Source organism: Anopheles ziemanni, chromosome 2 (assembly GCF_943734765.1).
Source record: "Anopheles ziemanni chromosome 2, idAnoZiCoDA_A2_x.2, whole genome shotgun sequence".
Lineage (NCBI taxonomy): Eukaryota > Metazoa > Arthropoda > Insecta > Diptera > Culicidae > Anopheles > Anopheles ziemanni.
In genome coordinates this window covers 5,012,595-5,021,323 of record NC_080705.1, presented here as the reverse complement: position 1 = coordinate 5,021,323, position 8,729 = coordinate 5,012,595, and the positions used below count along the sequence as shown (strand labels likewise).

The 8,729-nt window shown below is 48.3% G+C and overlaps 1 protein-coding gene across 1 annotated transcript; it reads left to right on the top strand.

Annotated features, from left to right (window-relative positions):
* Positions 1 to 3,816: 3,816 nt before the first annotated feature.
* Positions 3,817 to 7,793, top strand: LOC131281949 (uncharacterized). Its single transcript, XM_058311704.1, has 10 exons — positions 3,817 to 3,910; positions 3,978 to 4,173; positions 4,238 to 4,784; positions 4,850 to 4,969; positions 5,062 to 5,188; positions 5,285 to 5,448; positions 6,662 to 6,860; positions 6,976 to 7,203; positions 7,294 to 7,524; positions 7,633 to 7,793. The coding sequence occupies exons 1-10, from the start codon at positions 3,817 to 3,819 to the stop codon at positions 7,791 to 7,793; spliced, it is 2,067 nt and encodes a 688-aa protein (XP_058167687.1).
* The last annotated feature ends 936 nt before the right edge of the window (positions 7,794 to 8,729 follow it).

The window sequence follows — 8,729 nt, the reverse complement described above, 5'->3', positions numbered from 1 at the left end:
ATTCCTCTGTTCGTTTCATAATCAAATAAACCTTCCCTGAACTGACTGGGAGTGCCTTCTCAATCGCAAACCCCTCAAATGGATTTAAAACCCAGACCCGAGCTAGCTTATGTAATTTCTTTAATTGGCTCTTTGAATATGCTTTCCAACCCAACCAGGGATATCCGGTAGAGCCGGTGGGATCAAGCCTTTCAGACCCCAAAAAAACAACACGCATTGCACTCCTTTTGCTTTCACATAAATACACACACGCACTCGGCCGGTGCGTACGTGTTTGCGGAGCAATTTAAGGACGACATATGCCTACCGGGTGACAGGGAAAAGTCAGCGCACGCCAGCGGCCCTCTGGGGAACCCTAATCAACGTTGAGCGAGATGACACACGAGGTCACCGGCATCGAGAGGGATCATCGTCGGTATGAAAAGTTATCCGGAAAGCAAACATTTGCATTCTGCGTGACTTTCCAACCGGAACGGAACCGCGAGTACGAACCCGGAGAGCACAGATGGGGAGTGTTCTATAATTTATGAACACCGGCTCCTTAAGTGTCCCGTGTGACGCGTTTACGTACAGCGATGTTTGAGGTTTGATTTAAAACACGTGCGCCCCTCCGTAGACGCACTTTGATGGGTTCGAGATTTGTGAATGTGCTTGAGCGGCTTGTTGTCTTGCAAAAAATTGCCTCATCAAGACATGATAATGGTAAAAAATTATACAAAGTTTTGCTTATCACATTGCTTGGTTTGATCCCGTGACTAATTTGTTGGAATGTTTTCGAAAATGTTCTCCCGAGTCGTAACAAATTTTTGTGCGAGTAATATTTCCTCATCATAATCGCCATTATCGTTACTCTCCCCTCAATTATGAAAACTTTCAATCGGCATAACTATGCATCATGTACTTTCCCGCACATGTTTGAAAAACATCGGCAAAGAGAAAGTTGATATAAACGTGGAGGAAAAACATCCGCACAAGAAGATATCAATCCGTCATCCCGAGCTAACAAGCACACAACACAACGAGTGCTCATTTCCCATCTGCCAGTATTTGCCTTCGGTACGAACCACCGAAGGACCTTTCCCGTTTTCCTCCCCTCCACCAGGAGTGTCAGCCACAATTTTTAATCGAATCAAGCCTGGAACTAATTTGCACTGAAGTTGGATGTGTGTTTTTTTCCTTCTTGTGCCCCCTTGGGGTGGTCCCTTGTGGTTTGGCGTTCGCTTCCCCGAGTCTCCAGATGGTGGAACAAATTTACGCCAGGGACACCCGGGACTGGATGACGCTCGCTCGGGTGTTCCGAGGGTGATGTGCCGGCAGCGAGCGACCGCAGAAGACTTTGCAGAAACCGCAGAAACCATCGGCGTAATCTTATAAAATCATACGAGGGCGTGCGGGCGATCTCCTGCCACGATGGACCGGGCGGGTGTTTTCAGAATCCGCCAGGGGGATAAAAAAAGGGGGTTGATGCAATCGCGACCCGCACGAAAGCCAAATCTGGCACTCCCTCCGATCAACCTACTTAATCAAATATACAACTTCCTGCCCGCGGAAGCCGGGTCGGGAGGAATAAGCAATCGCGAGCGGAGGGTTCGCGTCGGCGACCGGCCAGCCAAGGGCACGCTCTCGTCCTTTTCCGGAAGGGAGAAAAAAGAATTTGAACACGAAGGAAAACATGTGTTAATTGTGTATGCCAACAGCTTACCCTATGGATGGCGCCTTACCCGATGGCGGCTTGCGGATTGCTGTTTGCTTGCGAGCGCGCTTATTTACCGTGCGGCTTCAATTTAGCATAAATGGTAATGCATTCGGTAAACATGCCTCCCGTTTGATGATTATCCCCGGGTGCGGCGCGAAAACAGAATCCGCCGGCTACTAACATCGTCATCGTTGTTGCTCGGGACTAGGAAACTCCTTGCAAGCACTAATACACGCACGGCCACGGCGCTGTCACAGATTGTTCCCCGGGGGCGATTCGGTTCCAAATTGTGTGAAATTCAAATTCATGACAAGTTCCTACACTTAAGGAATAAGGAATGAGCACGCACACGACCAGCCGAAAAGCGGATGCAAAAGAGTCCACCAAAAAGGGGAGTCAAACAAATCATAACACAGTCGGAACCTGCGGAAGGGTGGCCACCGGCGTACGGCACCGGAACGTTCAATGCTTACCTAAATATTTTCCCAGCATAAGCACGAGAAGTTGTTTCTCTTAGCACAACGCACAACATTCCTTTGGTCGTTCTAATACTAATTATATTCCCTTCTATAAGCAACGCTTTGCTTCCACGTGTGTATGTGTTCCTACAGTACGGAGCAGTCAAAGTAAAATAGCCAGCGCAATGTTGTGCCAGTAAACTTTTCGTGTTGCTCAGGAGGTAGGGCAAAAACTTATCTCCAAAGTCCTGGCCCCCGGAGGACAACGACAGGCAACGAAACCGGGGAGAAGGCAGGACGAGTTCGTTCCGTCGGTGAACCAAAGCGAGATAACCGTTTGGAAGAAGTTCTGGTGTTGTTGTGTCACAATCGAAAACTTTCTAAGTATACCCCCAGAAACTCACACACATACATGACGGCACTGGTGGTGATGAAATTAATTAAAAGAATCAGGAATGTTTGTCGAGTTCCGCTCGCCACTGATATGGCGCGCCGTTAGACAGAACCTACAGCAACATATGTGCCGTTGATGCGTCGTCGCCCTCCTTGAATATGCGGCACACGTGGAAGGGTGTTTTTTCCGAGGGTATTGGTATTGGTTTTTGTTCCTTTTGAGTGCGTCAGAGGGCAAAGATTAGAGGAAGGTTTGTGGCACTGTTATAAGGGGCGCAAATTGAAAGTTAAGCATACCGGGGATGATGCTGAAGTGATTTACAATTACCTAATGTAGGGATTAAGGCGCCATTTTGTTGCGAAATTAGAAAACACCTTTTCTCATTAAAAAGTTGAACGGAAATTCAATAAAAAGTTGAAAACTTAAGCAACTTCAATGTAGTCAGAACTACGTTTTAATTGCATCCTTATGTCTTGCACTTGTATAGTATGAATCCTTCAAATAAATTGTTGTCGGTGTTCGATCCAACTGAGCCCTTCTACTATCAAAGGTTTCTTGGAAACAAATTCAGATGCATCGAACTCAATTAAATTCTTCGGTTTCTTTGAAGTCCACAACGTGCCGGGTTTCCCTATATCTGGAGCATCATGTAACAATTAGGACCACCATGCACCCAATCTCTGTGCTCTAAAGCATTCCTATGTCTCAAGAGGATATTGCATCGAATCAATTACACAGACTGTTACCGGTTGACTTTTTTGTAACATCACTCTTTCCTTCGATACCACAAAGTACCGTCCCTGTCCCCTTCGTCGCACAATTATCACTCACATTTGACGTAATTAAGACATTCCGGCAGCTTCGAGCATAATCTAACCACAAACTCGGACCAATTAAAGTGAACATGCATGAACACTCTTATCGTCGAACCAGACACGGGTTCATTTTTTTAGGACCTTTTTATTGAATCAACAGACTAAACCGATTGTTGGCTAACAAACGAAGCATTGCCGACCGTGAGACGCAGGTCAGTTTCCTTTTCCATCAGATTCGGTGAGACTTTGAATGTGATGTGAGCATTCAGTAACAGCTAGACCAAAAAAAAGGGAACGATCTAAGATTAGCTCCCGTTCACTGGCCGGGGCTGGGTGTGAACAATGTTTGATAAGAATTATAAAATGTTGCGCTAAGCTGCAAAACGTTGCCCTGCCGAAAATCGACGCACCGATCCAGAGCGCCATTGCTTAGTGATCGGTCCGCGGGTCAGGATGGCCGGACGGTGTCAGTACTTCCCCATCTGGTGTTTGGTGCTTGCTGTGTGCTGTGTGTTTCTGGTGCGCCACTATACCTACCCTAATGCGAGTGAGTGTTCCAAGTCCGGTTCAATATAGGATCCAAGGATTACCGTTGATTGCTGTTTGTTTTAAAGGATTACATTGTGTGGGGCGTGTTTACGAGGGTCCCGTTCTGGTGCGGATGGTAGCGTGGAGTGATCAGCGTGTGGAACCTATCTTCCAGGCTAAGGTTTACGATGGTACCGAGTGTGATCGCGTCTGCACTGAGAACGAAGTCCCACGGATATGCTACTTCAAGTGGATCGCGGAACACTACGCCGCCATGGGATCGTAAGTATCTGACAGCTTACGTTCCAGAAGTAAGTCCTCTGACCGTGGGTCATGTTCTCCGTAGTGCCTGTGGTGACTGCCGGTGGGGCAATCGGAGTCACTGCTTCCATCCGCAGTGCGTCACGGCGGATGGGATGGAGCGAGGCGTGCTCACGCTGAACCGCCAGATTCCGGGACCAACGATCTACGTCTGCAAGCACGACATGATCGTGGTCGACCTGATGAATCACATGGAGGGCTTGGAGTCGACGATCCACTGGCACGGCATCCACCAGTCGGACACACCCTGGATGGACGGTGTTCCGATGATCACACAGTGCCCCGTGCCTTCCAGTGCCACCTTCCGGTACGCATTCAACGCGTCGGAAGCTGGCACTCAGTTTTATCACTCACACTCCGGCCACCAGAAGGCGAATGGACACTACGGACTGTTCGTAGTACGGTCGCCGACCGACATCAACCGGGATCTGTACGATCATGACCTGAGCGAGCATCATATAGTTATTTCGGACTGGACGCTCGATTTGGTCGAAAAGTTTGTGCCGGGACTTCAGAGTAGTACCGTACAGATGGATTCAATCCTTATCAACGGTCGGGGGCGCCATTATGACGTAAGGATGAGACGATTAGAAGCTGTTTATGTCAAAGTAAACGTTTTTTTCATAACTCTTTTCAGGATGTAGAGAAAGAGTTACAAATTCAAGCACCTCTGACTGTGTATCGCGTGAAGAAGGGTTTAAGGTATCGGTTCCGACTAATCAGTAGTGGAAGTCAGTTCTGTCCGTTCCAACTTCAGGTAAGTGTGTCTAGTAATATCTGGAGAATTAAAATTGTCTTAGTGAATTCCAATAACGACGGGTGTTATTCATTTGGTGTCATTGAATCCAGATTGAAAATCATCGAATGCTACTCATCTCCACGGACGGTGGCGCGGTAAAGCCAAAGATGATAGACACACTCATTTCAACGTCCGGGGAGCGGTACGACTTCGTCCTTTCCGCCGATCAGAAACCTGGTAAGTGAAAGAAAGGCAACCCACGTAGGTTTGCAGGAAATACCAGTACCGTATGTTTGACTTGCCCGATTTGGTCCTCTCTCTTTCCTCTTACAGGCAACTACTGGGTGCGCGTCCGCGCCATCGGGTTCTGCAATATCGAGCGAAGGGAAGAATTCGCCATCCTGTCCTACGCAGACGAGCACACCGTAACGGATGAGGAACTAGCCTACCCGAAACCGAGGCCGCCCACCTGGGGCGAACGTTTTCCCTCGGGAACGGTAAGCCACTCATTCATCGGAAGGCAACGCCTACACCCGCACCTGTCACTTCATTGAGGTGTGCGTTGCATCCCACGCCCGGGGAAGATGCCTTTCTACGACGAATTTCTATTCAATTTTCCTACCCTTTTTTGCTGAACTCGGTACTGAACACGGTCCGCAACTAATGAAACTGATCTAAGACAGGAACACGGTCCGCGTCCGTACCTTTCCCTTATCAGCTAGCGTGACCGAACCCTGGTGCTCCGAAAAAGGACCACAAAAACCATACTATGCTCATTACCGGCACCACCATTCGGTGCATTTGTCTTCACCCCGCCGGCTCGTTCGTCGGCGCTTTTAATCATCATCGCCTACTTATCACCCCGAATTCCCGGAGCGTCCTTTTCGAACAGGTCTCATGTTTCTCGCGTCCAAGCGTTGGAGCTCAGTTGTTTGAAGCTGGCTCGGCTAAATTAAACACATGCAACATGGTTGTTTTTTGGTTCCTCTTGAATAATGTGCTTCATTTGCCTGACAACTCCGGGAGCCGTACGCATTATCATCAATGTATGAATGTAGGGAAAGAATTTTTAAATTAAATTCATCATGTTCCCATCAGCTGGTTCAACATGTGCTCGTATAAACATTGTCAAAAGAAAAGAGCTTAACTTAAAGCCTTATAGCAAATGAGTGAGCAAAGAGCAAAATTCAAACAAAACAATCCCATTCACTTGATCATCGCACAAGTGTTCGAAGGTAGCCCTTACTTGCCTTTTAAGAACCTTGTCCGAATCGTGGCCTCACTGGCTGCCTGCCAGAAGCGGGATTAAAGTAATTTCCGGGAAGGTTCGTATTTGTCGATATAAATGACGGAAGCCATGACGCAGGGAAGTCCCCTTTTCTAAGCACAAGCTAAGGGCAGGGTCTTAGGCTTCACCTTCGGCTTCAAGAGGCGCTCTGGACCGGGCTGAAGTGGTTCGGAATTGAACAACCATGAAGCCGCTGAAAGAAAGTAGAAGAACGGGCAAACAAAACCGTGTCCGCGATTATGAGAATTTGCTATTCGACGGGATGAGAGTCACTCGCATGTCGCACTCTAGGCGTGAAGTAAAAGTACACTCCAGAGTGGCATTAGCCACGGTTTAATCGCTTTCGATCCACCGTGCGGAAGGAGGGGGCAGTTATTAACGTTCCTTTCGTTGGCTTCATCCGGTTCCATCGTCGGCGCAAGGTTCTGAACAACCCGAACGCGACCTGCTACGTGCCGGACGACGACGACCTCTGCGTGGCCGACCTGGAGGCGTACGAGTCGCACCGGGACGACAGCCTGATCGATGCGGCCCCGGACAAGCAGTTCCGCATCCTGTTCAACACGTTCACCGCCGACCCGAACATCCTCTTCTCCGACCAGGGTTACGTCCGCTACATGAGTAAGTGGTGGCACAGGCTTCTGGGGACATTCCCCCTCCCCCGGCCTACCTTTACCCGTCCCTATAACCATGGGTTTTGTTTCTGTCGGTTTTCGCTTTTTACTTCACTTTTTAGCGGTCGTACTCACGCTCAACAACATCGGTGTCACGAACAACATCAGCATGGTCTTTCCGGACTTTCCGCTGCTCACGCAACCGGAACTGATTACCGGCGACACGCCGTTCTGCAACGAAACGCACAAGCCGGCCAGCTGCAAGCCGCACCGGGCCTGCTTCTGCCTCCACCGGCTCAAAGTTGCCCTGAACGACGTGGTCGAGATGTCGCTGATCGACGATGCGGAAGGTATATACGATACGATACGATACGAGGCAACGGTGTGCGTGCGTGCCAGTGCTTATAACACTCCCTCCCCTCCACCGTTTTCCGTTGCAGTTATCCGCGATTTGTACCACCCGTTTCACCTGCACGGCCATCGATTCATCGTGACGGGCATGGGTCAGCTGCCGGTGCTGCGGACGGCGGATGAGAAGATTGACTTCGTGGCCCGGCGTGTCACGCGCCACGTCCGGACGATGCCACCCAGTCACAACCCGCCGTACAAGGACACCATTTCGGTGCCGTCCCGCGGTTACACTAAAATACGCTTCCGGGCGGACAATCCAGGTACTTCTCGCTCCTCCCTTTCCCGACCATAACGTATGGTTTTTCCTAAATCGCTACATTCACGCTTATCACTCTTCCGTGTTGTTTTTTTTATTCCCCCTCGTGTAGGATTCTGGTTGGTGCACTGTCACTTCGAGTGGCATCTCGGCATCGGGATGAGCTTCGTGCTGCAGGTCGGCGAGGTCGAGCAGATGAAGCGAGCGCCGGATGATTTTCCACGCTGTGGCAGCTACAAACCGGACGTGTTTTCCCCCCGTCCTGCGCTGTGATAAAAATTCCACCCCCGCCCCCCCCGTTAACCACGACACCCAGGAGCAGTTCATCAAACCGGATGTCTATGTACATTAGGCAACAGTTTAAAAAAGGTTTTGTTTGCGGCGAGTCACGAACGAACATTGAGTCATGTCCTTGATGGGAGGAGAGTGTGTTCATGTTAGGCTAGCATAAATTTGGTGTTGCATGTTTTACCATTAAAAACCCTTACCTTTAAGGTACATTTCCCATCGTTTATTGTATTACAGCTGATTCTATAACCATTAATTTAATTAAAATAAACTAAAAGAATATTTTCAAATAAAAAGAGCATTGTTTAAGAAAACTGTTGGGTAAAGAAACGTGCCCCGGAAATAATGGAAAATTTTCAAAAGATCCACAACATAATGCAGGGTGAAGGAACAAGCACGCGAATTGTTTGCATTATGTTATCAAACTTTCCTATGTTTGCGTCCATTAACCTACTTTGCCACGATGTCCTGCTTTTCTTTCTTGTATTAGTTATGAAAACAAAAACCCGAGAAGAGAAGAAAAGATCATTAATGGGGCAGCAGCAAAAATAGCGGAACATTCTGCTCGTTTCACGAAACCTCCCTTCGTCGCTCGGGGCAGTTTTTGCGTACATTTTTTCCTTGTCTCTTGATTCTAAAAGTTGGTTACAATAAAAGTAACCTAAGTGAGACAAGTAAAGTTGCCTATTCAACCTCTTTGTAAGAGTTTTATTTTTCTTTTCGTTGAAAAACTGTGTCAAGCTAGGTTTCTATTGAACAAAATTCCGCTCTATTTGAGTATAGACCCAATAAATTCTGACCCAAAGCAATCTTTTACGGAAAGCTAAATATTCCACTCTCCAATCACCATCATAGCACATGGTCGCTGGTGGAAAAAAAAACACTTCCTCCTGCTCGTGACGAACCTTATTGACCTGGTTC

What these genes read in the sequence shown, in the direction of transcription:
- LOC131281949 (XM_058311704.1), top strand. Translation starts at nt 3,817, where the DNA reads ATGGCCGGACGGTGTCAGTACTTCCCCATCTGGTGTTTGGTGCTTGCT. An exon ending in CACTACGCCGCCATGGGATC is followed by an intron (nt 4,174 to 4,237) that starts GTAAGTATCTGA and finishes TGTTCTCCGTAG; the next exon opens with TGCCTGTGGTGACTGCCGGT. An exon ending in CTTCCGGGCGGACAATCCAG is followed by an intron (nt 7,525 to 7,632) that starts GTACTTCTCGCT and finishes CCCCTCGTGTAG; the next exon opens with GATTCTGGTTGGTGCACTGT.